At 47.6% G+C, this 13741-nt stretch overlaps 1 protein-coding gene across 1 annotated transcript in view; it reads right to left on the reverse strand.

The window, feature by feature from the left end:
• The window catches only part of UBE2U (ubiquitin conjugating enzyme E2 U), a 35176-nt gene that overhangs the window by 16550 nt on the left and 4885 nt on the right, over window positions 1-13741 (reverse strand). Inside the window, exons 3-6 of the mRNA XM_084851641.1 lie at window positions 5949-6041; window positions 3321-3418; window positions 1628-1754; window positions 84-162 (exon numbers count right to left, since the gene is read on the reverse strand). Coding sequence (XP_084707767.1) covers window positions 84-162; window positions 1628-1754; window positions 3321-3418; window positions 5949-6041 — 397 coding nt within the window. The remainder of the gene's footprint in view (window positions 1-83; window positions 163-1627; window positions 1755-3320; window positions 3419-5948; window positions 6042-13741) is intronic.

Consider the following 13741-nt stretch of genomic DNA (forward strand, 5'->3'; position numbering starts at 1 on the left):
AAGAGTTAAACTGTACAGTTACCATAATTTGGATGGTTACAATATTTTGGCCCATTTACAGGACCTTAATCGTAAATTATTACCTCCTTTGGATAGGAACATATTCTTCAGGTGGATGGCAAAACTTAAGCGAAGTGACAGATCTTTCCAAACTGGGGTGAGCTATAAAAGAGAAGAACTTTTAAAAATATGTGTTCTGTTGGGCACTTACAAAGTCCAGTCATTTCATGTTAACCAAATGACAAACTAAGACCACGTTTAGATGCTGATTGGGCCCAATGCAATTACCTATGGGAGTACCTGGGAATGCCAATGGGCTCAGGACCTGGCCAAGATTAAATAGATAAAATGGTTTTGTGAATGGATACTTTCAAGTGTGAGGTAGACACTGAACTGCTGCTGTTTGCATAATCACAGCAGCTTGAAGAAGCACTGCCACTGCCATTCATTACACAGTGGCCAGTTGTCTACCCATCATGTGTAGACACTAGTTTATGCAACTAGTGCCACAATTGATCCTGTCTGGCTTATGAGATTTGCAGCTGTTCCACACATAATGCCATTCCACAGTCAATTGCATGGGGCTCAATGAAGAACTGGGTCTAACAAGGCTCGAGAATGCAATTCAGTGTATAGACCCAGAACCGAAATGATGATCTGACCCTGGAGGGGCCTTGTAAGTCAGCCTTGCTCATACCAGTCCTAAATCCCTTAACTTGAAAAAGTAAGTTCCATCAACTTCAGCTGGATTTTTTTTCTTCACACCTTTATAGGAAAGCATGTCTCTTGCTTTGAGAAACCACATTCAGCGTAAATGCAGCTATAACAGAGCTCTGAACCTTTGCCTTGATGTGGACTAGTAAGGTACTTGAAAGAAGACATAATTTCCTTCCAATCTCTACTTGCAAGAGAAGCAGGAGCTCATAAAGGGCAGTAATAGGAACCTGTAAGCTAGGGAGAAAGCGTCTAACTATTTGGGCCCTTCATAGAATCCAGAAGCAACACAGCAGACAAATGCTGAAAAAACTACAAGAGCAAAACAGGGCCTCAAAGAATTTTGCCATATGAAGATCAGAGCACACTACTTGGTGTCTCAATTCATGGGTGAGGTCCAGTGCCATATATATCCCCATGGGACATAATTCAGACACACCTCTGACCAGTTCAGACATGGAAAGTGCAGAATACATCTGAAGACAGTGGCAAAGTTGTGCTAATATTTACTTGGGCTCAAATCACAATGCAAAGCAGTGGCAGAACACTGATATTGCTGTGTGCATACTTCTCACTGTAGATGATGCCATGGAGTAAATCTGGCATCTGAAGGAATCATTGGTGTAACAACCCTAACTTTCTCTAATATCAGTGTTACTCTTGCCTTATTTTCCCACTCACGACCTCTGCATCACCTCTGAATAGTGCCTGGCAAATATGCTTTGTGAGATCACAGATCTGCCTAGAGAGCCTGTACTCAAGTTACATTGCCAATCACCACTAATTAAAATTTACTGCTGTATATAAAATAGTGGGTTTAAAAAAACCCATTTAAATGGTTTCTTCTAAAATTCCCTGTGGTGCTCAAAGAATATATTTATGACTAATAGCATAAAGCATGGAGGTTTATTACCTTCGAGGTGCTGGCTAGTTCTGACACACTGTATAACTCTGTGTCTATACAGGGGATAATTGTCCTGTAGCATTTTAGCTGCCTCCAGGTTCACTGCATTATTCAAAACTGGATTAGACAGCAAAACCTGTGTGGAGATACATGTACGTACCAGTTTGTAAAGCTTTATTAATCACCAGAATCAACCAAAAAAGTAAAACTGGTTTTACTCATGTAACGAAAGCTACAAACGCAATTCAGATGGTTTCGTTGGACAAGTCAGGGGAGACACAGAACATAAATCCTACTCTATGTATGCATGTAGATTTTAAAAATGTGTAGTCAGCCTACACCTCTCTTTTTGCTGCTGTCACCTCTCACTGACCACCCCGAAACAGGCTGCCATGGCTGAGTGGCAGTCAAGGGGGTGGATGTGGGAAGGAGGAATGATTAAGTCAGAATAATCTATTCCCTCTTTGCTTTTAAACCAGTTCTCAAGGAGCTAGCTTCCCAGACTCCACTCTTCTTATGTGGCGAATGGTGCAGGCCCCACCACACACAGTGCTTACTCTTAATTCTAGTGTATGTAGCATATGTGCACAGGTCCTTAGAAGCTGTATACTACAGTGAAAGAGTGAAGGGCCTTAGGCTGCCATGCAGGAGTTTCAAGCATTGATGTGTCCCTGGCATGGCAGGAGCCTCTGCCCTCTGCCTTCTGCACACGGAAGGTAGGAATTCACTTACAGCTTTCTGTTAGGCTTTATCCAACTGGGTGCCCTTGAAACACACCAAAGATATGCAGAAACATTTTGTCATAAGCCATTCAAATATTCAGGATAGAAAGCTAGTCATGTGATTTATGCTGTCCTCGCTGATCCGCTGCAGACCTATGCTAGCCTTGTGGACCCATGGCTGGTCCTAAACATCTGAACTATGGTGATAAAAAACGCTGAAACAGGACTTTCCTTCAACTTTTGCTATTCACACTGTCTGTAGGTGTCGTCAAAAACATCATATATCCAAATTAAGAATGTTATTATTGTTCTTGCTTTTACAGACCATCTATTTCTCCTTGTATTTTACTGCTTTTAAAAACAGTTTTGTAAAAACAGTATTGACATAAGGAGCATGGTAAACGCATGACTAAAACAAGGTGCAAGGAATTCAGTTTCATATTTCATAACTTAGTTGAAAAATGGAGTCAAAGAAACAACTTTGTACCAATCTGCTCTATAATGCATCCAAAGCAACATACTTCTTCTTCCCCCTCAACTGAAACAGATTTCCTTTTATTTTGATTTCCATGTTCTGGCTGTGAAACTTGATGGCAAACCACTAACAAGTTCAGTGAAGGAAATACATGAATAAATATTCCCACTTCATATAAATAGAATTTAGGTTTGAAATCAATACTGTGGCCAGAATCCAGAGAATGGTGAAACTGGCTGTGTGAGCCCAAAGGGGTATGTATTTCTCCCTCAACACTGCCCCCTGATACACGTCAAACTGCATTTGAAACTGAGGGGATCTTCCAAAGAAGCTTGGAAGAGGGGGAGGACAATTGTTCAAAACGTAAAAATCCCAACTGGACTAGTAGCTTGAGTGAACCTAAGTAGCTGTTAGGATCCTGGCCTTTCATATACAAAGCTAATTCTAATTCTCCCCACAACAAAAGAAAGTAAGAGAAATGAATGTTTGCAGTTTTTTTCTTTACCTGGATACTAAGTAGGATACTAGTCATCGTTAACCTGGTGTCCCACATGGTAGTGTCATCTAGAAAATCCACACAAGGTTTCCCAGACTGTGGATCAACTTAGATTGGGAACAAAAGCATTAATGTTCAAAATGTAGGTTTGCAAAATTATGTAATAATCAGATGGTTCAAACTTGGTATAATAATTCTATTGGAAAGGTTTGAATAAGGGTTATTCTCAACAACAAAACAGTGATGTCTAAAGATTTAACTACATGAAAGATAATTCATTTTGAGTTATATTTTATTTTAAAAATATACAGCCTGCTTTAGGTATTAAATAATTCAAAGTAGCTAACAAACAAAATTGTGAAAACAATAAATTACACAATAAAAACAAAAAGTACACAACAGCACAAACAAACAAAAAATAACCAAATTGCTGTAACCATATCAGCTGAAACTCATAAATAACCCAAACAGGGAGCAATCCATGCAAAAAGCAAAATGACAGCAACTCCATATTGGCCTCCTGTATTGCCCTGGCCATGGGCTGCTAAGGTTTGGTGATGCCGAGATAATAAGCTAGATCCAGGTTTGTTTACAAGGAGACTTTATTGAGTACTTACAGCACACAGGCGTACCCAATGGTTGGATCAGACAGCTTCTCTGAACCCAGAGCCATGGGGTAAAATGGGTTTTATACCATACATGTCAGTAGTGAGGCAGCATGACAGAAACAAGCGTTAATTAGCGTTCATTTGCAACTTTCCCAGCATAGGCTAACAGTACTTGTGCAGAGGGAAAACAATCAGAACTTTCCCAGCACAGCCACCTGTAACTCGGCATAAACATAGCCTCACTTCTCAGGCACATCCTAGGCCCTGATACGATACTAGTCTTCGTTAGCATGGAATGAGCTGAGGCCACGCTATCTACCTTTGACTCATCTCACATGCTCAGAGGCCCACTAGCAAGGAAATTGCACTTATAATGAACCTAAGCCAAGCATTATGGATCTCTAGGCCCCTCTAAAACTACAGGTGACGTGGTTACAGGCCTGGGGCCATTACACCTCCTTAGAGACAGGTTTTTATATGTGTTCTGAAAGCAGACAGTTTTACTGGGCAGGACTCCATGGGAAGGGAATTCCACAAGGCTGGTGATGGTACTACTGCTCCTAGTAAGCACGCAACAAACTTCACTGAGGGGAGGATAGAAAAGACCGCAATTAGTGAAAGCAGTACACGAGGGAGTACATACAGGAGAAGGCTGTCCTTAAGGTATTCAGGTTTCAAGCCGTTTAATGCTTTAAGAGCCATCATCTTGAATTGAGCCTGGAAACAAACAGGCAACCAGTGCATGCCAAACAATGCCAGAATAGTATGTTCTGATGGGCTATTCCATGCCAGCAACATAGATGTGGCATTTTACACCAGTTGTTTCTGGGTGCTTTTCAGGGGCAGCATCATGTAGAGCAGTAGTCAAGTCAAGTCCAGAGGTTACCAGATCATGAATGATTTGACTTTGAGGAAAGGATGCAGCTGATGTACCAGCTGAAGCTGGTAAAAGGCACTCCTAGTTAATCATCACCTATAGTTGAGACTCTAAGAACCATGCAGGATCAAGGATAACTTCCAAGCTGTTAAACTTGAGTATTTCAGGGGAAGTGCAGTCAGGCTGTACACCTGAAAACAGGCTGTACACCTATTCCTGAACCAGGCAGTCCACCAATATAGTACTTTTGTCTCATCTGGATTAAGTTTCAGCTTGCTTCAGTCTCTCACAAACACCAGTTCAGGGTTTCCATGGCCTTCCTAGGACTCAGGCAATGAGATACGGAACTGTGTGGCATCAGCATACTGATGACCCAACATGGTCACACTCCTCCTGTCTATTACCCAGCATGTCACCCACTAGGGGTGTCATGCTGTCTCAAAACCAGGCAGAACCCCAGCTGAAAGGGATCTGATAATCAGCATCATCCAGGAAAATCTGGAACTAGCACCTCGCTTAAAAATAGAAAACTGAATGCTACACAGTAATTGCCCAAATCAGAGGGGTCCAATTTATGGTATCATTCTGTTTATTTAAATGTTTATACTACATCTCTCTTCTAACAATTTCATCTATACAAATTATAATTCTAACTGGTGGATCTCCTTTGAAATCCTGAAACCTAGGGGAAGGAAACTTATGTAAAAATATGAACAATATACCAAAATGCAGTACAAATCCTGAGATATCAGAATACGAGTTGGTGTATATGTTCAGGACACCTGTCTACATTGCAAGTTCAACTCCCAAGCTGATAGCTCTTAGAAAGCCAGGACTGGTCCAGTGACTAGAGCTGGGTCTGAATGGTTCATCCATGAAGTTTCCTTGGTGGCTTTGGCAAATCACTGTCTCTTAGCTTAGTCCACCTCATTGGGTTGCTGTGAGGATAAAATGTAGCTCTAAGTTACTTTGAGAAATGTCAGTAGTAAATAAATAGATCCCTATCTTTGAGAAAAGGCTGTAATGATTCATTTATGTGCAACTTCTGAAACACACTCTGAAGTATCTATGTGATATCTAGGCGCAAAACACTCAGCCTCTGCTGCTGATCAAACACCATAGGAGGGACACTACAGTCAATAACATTCTTACCATTGGGATGGAAAGGAATAGTGGTGAAAGTGAGGCATGGAGGGATGCTGTTGTAGCCTTCAGTGTACTTCATTGATATTTGGAGTTCAGCTCCTAATACAGAAAAAGTACATACTACATGTGATTATATATAAGCACATACGCAGGCCCAGATTATGTGCATTTACTTGGAAGTACATCCCATGGAATTCAATAGGTCTTACTTCCAGCTAAGTATGCACAGATTGCAGCAAATATCTAACAACCTTTTAGATATTTATCAATACTTATATGCTGTTTTGCAATGAGCAATGTGCAAAGCAGCCACCAAATCCCTTGTAGCAGTAGGAGAAAAGGCCACCCAGTCACTTCATGGTTTTTTAATCCATTCTTTCCCTCACCTGTTGTGGGGAACAGGACTTCAAGTGTGCAATGCAATAGGCAATAGAGGGAGGCAGATGATAGGACCGGAAAGGGAAATGGCAGATAGAGCCTAGGGAATTTAAAGGGAAGCATACAGTGCCTGGGTTGTCAGTTAAAAACCCTATTTATACCTCAGTGGGATGTATCCAATGTTAGTTCTGCTTAGAATAGACCCACTGATATGCATGTGACTTGTTAGTCATGACTAATTTAAGTCCCATTCATTTCAATGGATCTACGCTAAGTAGGATTAACGTTGGATACTGCCCTATGGTGTTTTTGTTTTAAATTAAATTATGGTGGCTTTGAATTCACAAGTAGAGAAGCAGACTGGGGGCTTCTTCACATGACGCTTTTATCCTGCCATTGAGATTGGTTACTCACAGAATTTTGCGGGTCCTTTAGATGATGTTGTCAACCTCCACAGCGTCTCCTGCACTAAATGACCTTTATTCCATTTTTTTTAAGGGTCGGAGATAATGAGCTATCAGATATGCCCTCACCCGACACCAGCTTGTCTGGCTAAAAGGGGGGGGGCCATTGCGGGCGGGTGGGGTGACATGACGCAGGGGCCTTTGATTGGTGCACCCCAGTGGCACCACCATGCAAGGAGGGGCAGGCTGAGTTGCCTTAAACTCAGCCCCCTTCTCAAACTCAGGTCTCTGGCTCAACGCAGCTAGAGAGAACTACAGCTCCGCCAGAAACAACGAAGGACAAGGAGACCGGTGTCGTCGCGCACGCTGAGGGCCCCGGCTCTTGAGGCTGCAGTGCGCCCGCCCCCTCCTTTCTCCTCGGTCAGGACGAGGGACTTTGGCCTGCTGGAGAACGGCTTCATCCTTGTTCCAGCCGCCTGGACCCAGCGTACTTCTGCGCACCAAAATCTTCGCTTGGTGATATTGTTCGCCTCCCTCCCTCCTTCGCTGGCTCCTTTCCTCTCGCCCGCGCGTCCGCTCGGTCTCCTCGTGTAGTCGCTCTCCTGCCCGCTCGCCCGCCTGCCCGTCCGCTCGGTCTCCTCGTGTACTCGCTCTCCTGCCTGCTCACCTGCCCGCCTGCGCGCTCGCTCAACCCGCCCGCCCGCTCGCTCACCCTGCCCGCCCGCTTGCCTGACGGGCCCGCCAGCTGCCAGGCCGGCTCACGGCCCGCCTGCCGGCCGGCCTGTTTACCCGGCTGCCGGCCTTGCCGGCCTCTTCCTCCTCGCCTTGCCGGCCTCCCTGAGGTGTTGCTCCCGGAGGGGGGCGTCGGCGGGCTGGTGAGCGCGCCGCCGGTGTTTGCCAGCGGCAATGCTCCAAGCGACGGTCTGACTGCCCCCCCCCCCACTGGTCAGCGGAGCCTGCCTGTGGGAGGGGCGCCTGGCTGCTGAGCCGAGTCGGGGCGTGTATATCACGGCCTGATTGGTCGCTTCCCATGGGCTTGGGACGTCTCCCCCTCCCACCCAAAAATAAATAAATAATAAATAAATAAATAAATAATAATAAAAAAAAAAAATAGGAAGACCTGCAGCTCAGTGGTAGAGCACATGCTTGGCATGTGGAAGGCCCCAAGTTTAATCCCCAGCATCTCCAGGTAGGGCTACGAAAGAATCCTGCCTGGAACTTTGGAGATCTGCTGCTGCCAGTCAGTGTCAACAATTCTGTGCTAGATGGACCCAGGGTCTGACTCAGTATAAGGCAGCTTCCTATGTTTGTATGAAAAGAAAGCTTTAATTAAATAAATAATAACAATAATATTAATAATAAAAATTAATTAAATTACGATTATTAAATATTTAATTAATACAATTGCGTAACAGTGGCGACTGCCTGTTTGGCGCCTCCCGTGACAGGGTGCCCTCGGCTGTGGGAGCCCACGCTCAAACGCAGCTCCATCACCTTTGGCCCCTGGCTGCGCCTCTTGAAAATCTGATTTTCTATCTAAACGGTAGCGCAGCGCTCCCATCTTCATCCCCAGGCCTCTCTGTCTCGGTCTGGAACTCATACCCACAGATCTTAAGACTGTGGGGTGGCTGCCTATTGTCTGGGGTGCCCTGCGGCTTTATTAACTCTTTGATAGTGTCAAGGGCTCCTTAGAGGGCTCTCTCAGTCTAATCCAGTAGCCAAGTCCAGACATAGACAAAGGGATTCTTTTCAAAGCTTTATTCTTCCTTTGCAACTTAACAACTCTACAGGTATCAACTAGATCTGAGCAGCAGCATCCCTATGCCCTAAGTTGGAACAGTTGGTCCCCGTTTGAAAAGCAATTACTGGCAGACCCCTGAATATAAGGACTAGGGAGAATCCCTCCCCTTTTCCCTTGGATCCTCGGGGCGCAGCCGTTGAGTGCGCGCCTTCACTAAGTCTGCCATCTGTGCTCGGTCACTCCCTGGACTGCTAACTAAAACTAGGAATGTGGGGGGGAGGAAACTCCGTTAGCTGTTGGTCCTGGGAAAGAAGAGCGCGCTCCTCTCCCAGGAGCGACTGCTCTTCCTCAGCATTAGAACTACTCTGGGATTCTATGGGCTCAGTGTCCACCCTGACAGATAGCTTGCTTAATTCACCTCCTGCATCATGCCTCCTAAGAAGGGCCAGGGTGGTAAGAAAGGGAAGGGGAGGGCCCCGCCCCCCTGCCCCAAAAGTCCGCTGCCAAGGCCCGATTCTGACTCTGATGTGGACGCAGACCTGGTACTGGCATCAATTTTTTTCTCATTTGGAAGCTGCTGAGCGTTCCTCGTGGATCCCTCCTCCTTCCCTGGCCAGGCACAAAAATCCTCGGTGGTCCAGCACAAGCGAACACGACAGCAGACCCAACGCTCGTTGCTCCTTTCTATTTCAGATCGCCTGGACGCTATTGAGGCATCCACCTCCTCTTCATCGGCTCTTCCAGAAGGCTCACCGCCTTCAGCGGAGCTCCTCCCTTCTGCTGCCTCATCTTCCCTGGGCGCACAAGCAACAACCTCGGTTTTTTCCAGCTGGGGATCAGAGTGTGCCCACGATTGGTACAGCTCGTCTCTGGGTTCAGGGCACCCGGATGCCATTGAGGCCTCCATCTCGCCTTCGCAGGTTCACCATGGCAGCACCCCACCACTGTAGGCAGTCCACCTTCCTGCGGCATCTCCGTCAGCAGTGATCCAAGCAACATCCTCCTCCTTGGGGTTTCGCCCAGGCGACACAGCACACCTGAAGGCGGTCCGCCCTCATGAGGCATCTCCATCAGGAGCAATGCAAGTGGTATCACCTCCCTTGCTCCCGGGGACCCAGACACGGCTGCCCTGGATATGGGTGAGATGACTGCACCTCACCCCAGTTGTTCAGACGGGTGACCCTTAGGGCTGTGGGGTTGCTGCCTTAGCTTACCTACCTGGGGGCGGCTGTCCCTCCCAATGTCATCTCCCTATATGATGCTCGGGCCGCCTGCAGCTCCGTCAGTCACACCCCAGTAACCCCAGCCGCTTAATGCATCATCTTACAGGGTTTTTTCCTGGATTAAGTAGGATCCCTCGCCTGCCCCTGCCCGTTTTGGACATCCACGTAAGGGGCATATCAGATCCCTACGCTAATCTGGCGAGTTGTATTGTCACCAGGGCTACTCCTTCTCGTAAAGTCTTTCGCCCGAGGAGGTGTGCGAATGGCTTGTTGAGGCCTCTCGCAGGAGGGCCGCCATTGCCCTTCTCTGCGTAGGACCTGTTTGACCAGGACCTTTCACTCCAATTTTGACTCCTTCCCAGCTGGGGTCGGCAACAGATCTGGCCGTGGCCACGTTCACCAGGTGGTCTCCCGCACTGGCCCTCGGCCTCTGGCGGGTCCGCTGCTTCAGCCCTGCTATCTGGGCTGGGAGTAAAGCCCCACTGGGCACATGCTCCCAGCACACGTGCAGTTTCCGTCGTGAAGGCTCCCTTGTAGCAGCCAGCACTCTTGCACCTCTTGTCCAATGCTCGGGGAGGGGAGGGCCCCTTGGAAAAGCCGAGGCAGTAGGAAGCTCTGGATGGCCAATGCCTAGTAAGGTTGGCGCCGATACTCCGGCTTTAAGACACTACCCAACTGGGGGAACGCGTCTTAACTTGGAACACGGTTTATGCTAGGTTCTAGGGCCCCCTAGCATTATTTCTTTAGGTCAACATAGACCATCCCTACCTCGTAAGCAACATTTCTCCTCGCTAGGCGTCGACAGGTTCAGGAGAGGTTAACAATGCAGTACTGGCAGAAGGGTTTTAGCCCCCCCTTTTTTCCACACCCCGTTAGCTATTCTAGGGATCTCCCTTCTCGAAATGGTGCCCAGGAAATCCTCTAGGGAGTTTATCCTGATTCGTAACCTCTCTTTCCTGAGGGCCAGTCAATTATCAAGAGATCCCTGATCATCTCTGCTCAGTGTGTCACACCTCTTCGATGAGGCAGCTGTCTTTGTCTGGGATCCCGGCCACGGGTCCCTGATGGGCATGTGCTACATGGAGTCCAAAGATGGTAGTCATTGTTCTAACCTAACGCAAGTATTGCTTTCCCTTTTCTGTTACTTCGGTGCCCCTTAGCTCACAAAGGCTGAGGGCCTGTCTCCCACAGCAACATTCGGTGAAGCCAATCCGATACCCTTAGGTGTTATTCTCACCTCCCTCAGGACAATTTTCAGGTCCGTTAGGCACAGCTCCAAGTAGTTATACATCAGGCATGGCTTCAACTTAGTAGGGCTTTAATGCCACCTCCTTTCGGAAGTGTGAGCCTCTCCTCAAAGCCAGCCTGAGGACTCACATGGTTCCGCCCCTACCCCAAGGGGTTTCAGATTCTTAGGGCAGGTCCAATCGTGCAGTGGGTAAAGGCCTGTAGAGTGGAGGCTGCCGCCCCCGCCAAGCACATTGAGGGATAATCTTATAGCCAAGTCAGTAACCCCCCCCTTTGCTATGACAACATGACCACGTTATTAATTCTCCGTCCTCCCGAAATTGGAGGGTCATGTCATGTGTCAGTGTGTTCGCGCTCCAAAGTCAGTATTACAACATCTGGTTCTGGGTCCACCATGTGCCGGGTTAGGCAAACCCAATTGTCAATGCCTTGTCATTAAATTAGGTCAACATCTTCTGGGCCTTAGCCCCGTGGGTGCTCCATTCCCAGATCCCATCCTTGCAGTACTATGGGAGATCGGGATACTGAAGCCAGGCATGCCAGCCTGCATTCCATGGCTCTCCGTACAGGAGCCGCCTGCGACAGAGCAGGGTGTGTGTGCCGCGGATTAGGCAAAACCTCAGCGATAGGATTCATGGCCATTATCTATAGATCATTGGCCACAATTTCACGCCTCCGTAAGGAACAACAGACTATTTGGGACCATAAGTCGCAAGCTGGCCATTTAGCCTTCCAGCCCACAAAGGTGGGTTTCACTGACTCCATGTCAGAATTTAGGTTTCGGCATGCAAGATAGTGTTGGGCACAGATGTTTGCCTGCATTAGTAAATTAACCACCCTCTCTCTCCGGATACTCCTTTCGGGCTCCAGGGGTAATGGCCCTCCATTTGAGCTTTCCAATAAGACGTTTCCCTGTTCCACGTAGCAGCCCTAACAGAATGCAGGGTTGGTCTGGGCTCACAAGGCCGACTTGTCCCGGAGGGCCTTGATTTGCTGCAAAGTACAGGTCTGGCCCAAAGTAATCCATTTACATATTTGGTGATCAAATTGATCAGCATGGCAAGGGCACGGCAGTGGCCCACGGCCAAACGCAAGTCAATGGATTATGCTCTGGCGGCACCTTATGGGTTTTATGGCATGCCACGGGTCTGAGGAGGGGCCTCCGTTTTTATCACTTCAGCGGTTTGCTGTTGACTTAAGGGCAATTGTGTAGTTTCCCTTAATGTGCTTATTCCTGAGACCAGCAGACTGTTGTACGCTGGTACGGGTGCTCTTACATGGGCACGTTTTGATGTCTGGAGCTGCATGAAGAGCTTGTATGTCTTCTTCAGAATTCAGTTTCTGTCACCCTGTCACATTAAGATCCAGTGGCTCCATAGACATGGCATACGGTGGGAGTCCCCTCCTCACTCTGTCCCACCAAGTTTGTCAGTCTTCCTCCGCAGGTCCAGGTGCTGCACATTGGAGGGAATGACTTCGGCTGTAAGCCAGGCGAGGACCTGATGGAACAGGCCTTGGTTGAGATACAGGTGGTCCGGCATACCTGGCCGGAAGTAGCCTATTGCAGCCCTCACTGCTCCCATGGATCAATGGGAAGGAATGGAATGACGTTGCCAGTGGCAGGGCACGTTGGAAAGTGCACAGAGAAATGGCTTATTGCCAGGTGAATGAGGTGATGGATGCACCATCCGCCAGGGAATTTTGTGGACATGGAGGGAGCGTTACAGGTAGGACGGTGTCCGCCTGTCTCATTTAGTGAATAACATATGTCTGTCTGATCTGCAAAGGGGCCTCCGGGAAGTTCTTCTGCGCAGGTGGGGGGAGTTTCACAAGCTCTAGGCTTGTGACTCCTGTGGCGGCTAGGACGGGCAAAACAGGAAAGTAGGGATGGTGTGCATGCAGAGGCACCTTATGGTGACAGGTGACACCTGAGGGCCCCCCGAACGGGTTGTGCGGCTCGGCGGGGGGATAAGGGTTGCCTGGGAGACCAACCCTACTCACTCACCCAGGTGTTTCGCGGCACCGGGTTGGGGGTGACACCGGAAGGTCTACCTCCCCCAGAAGGGGCAGTCTGGAGGGATGGCGAGATCACCGCCACCCCTCAGGCTGGGTATGTTTTCGCCCAAGAAGTGCCAGCTAGCCGCTGACACAGTTAGATGCCTGTCCTAGTTACCCCTTTGCAGCTATTTCAATAAATGTGGCCCAATTTTTAACCCAAGCTTGTTGTCTGCGTCTTCTTTAACCCATCTCTGCTCGCAATAAAGCATTTGAGTTCCGCTTTAGTTCTCTCATGAAAGAGGAAAAGTCACAATAAGAGAAGCTAGACCACAGTGCCATCTAGGGGCTGTATAATGAAACATATGGAAGGCTCAGATAAGGCGGAAAAGGAGGGAGAAAAGTGGGCGGGGGGAAGCAGGTGTAAAAGGAATCTTTTCTGATCCTGCATTTAAAATGGAAGCAGAAAGCCCCGTTTTAAATGTGGGATTTTAGGCTGGTGTAAAGATACTCTAGAGTTCATTACATTAGCGCTTCTGCTTTTGAGAATTTGCAAAGCTGACAATAAATGTGCAGACATTTCAAATGTTATTGAAATCTGCTCCCTCCCCCAATATTTCCATCTAGCACAAAACATTTCAACATAATGAAATTTCATTTTGAAGTTAAGATTGACCTTGCAACCTAATATACAGTATGAAAGTACAAGAGCAGCACATGGACCCAAGCTCTGCCTTCTATGAGAGGAAGGGCTCCACTCACCAAAGGTCCCTCCGCCTAATTTATGGGGACCCCCTCCTCCCTGCCCCC

This window comes from Heloderma suspectum, chromosome 4 (genome assembly GCF_057233095.1).
Source record: "Heloderma suspectum isolate Gila_16-S chromosome 4, 16-S_ref, whole genome shotgun sequence".
In the NCBI taxonomy this organism is placed as follows: domain Eukaryota; kingdom Metazoa; phylum Chordata; class Lepidosauria; order Squamata; family Helodermatidae; genus Heloderma; species Heloderma suspectum.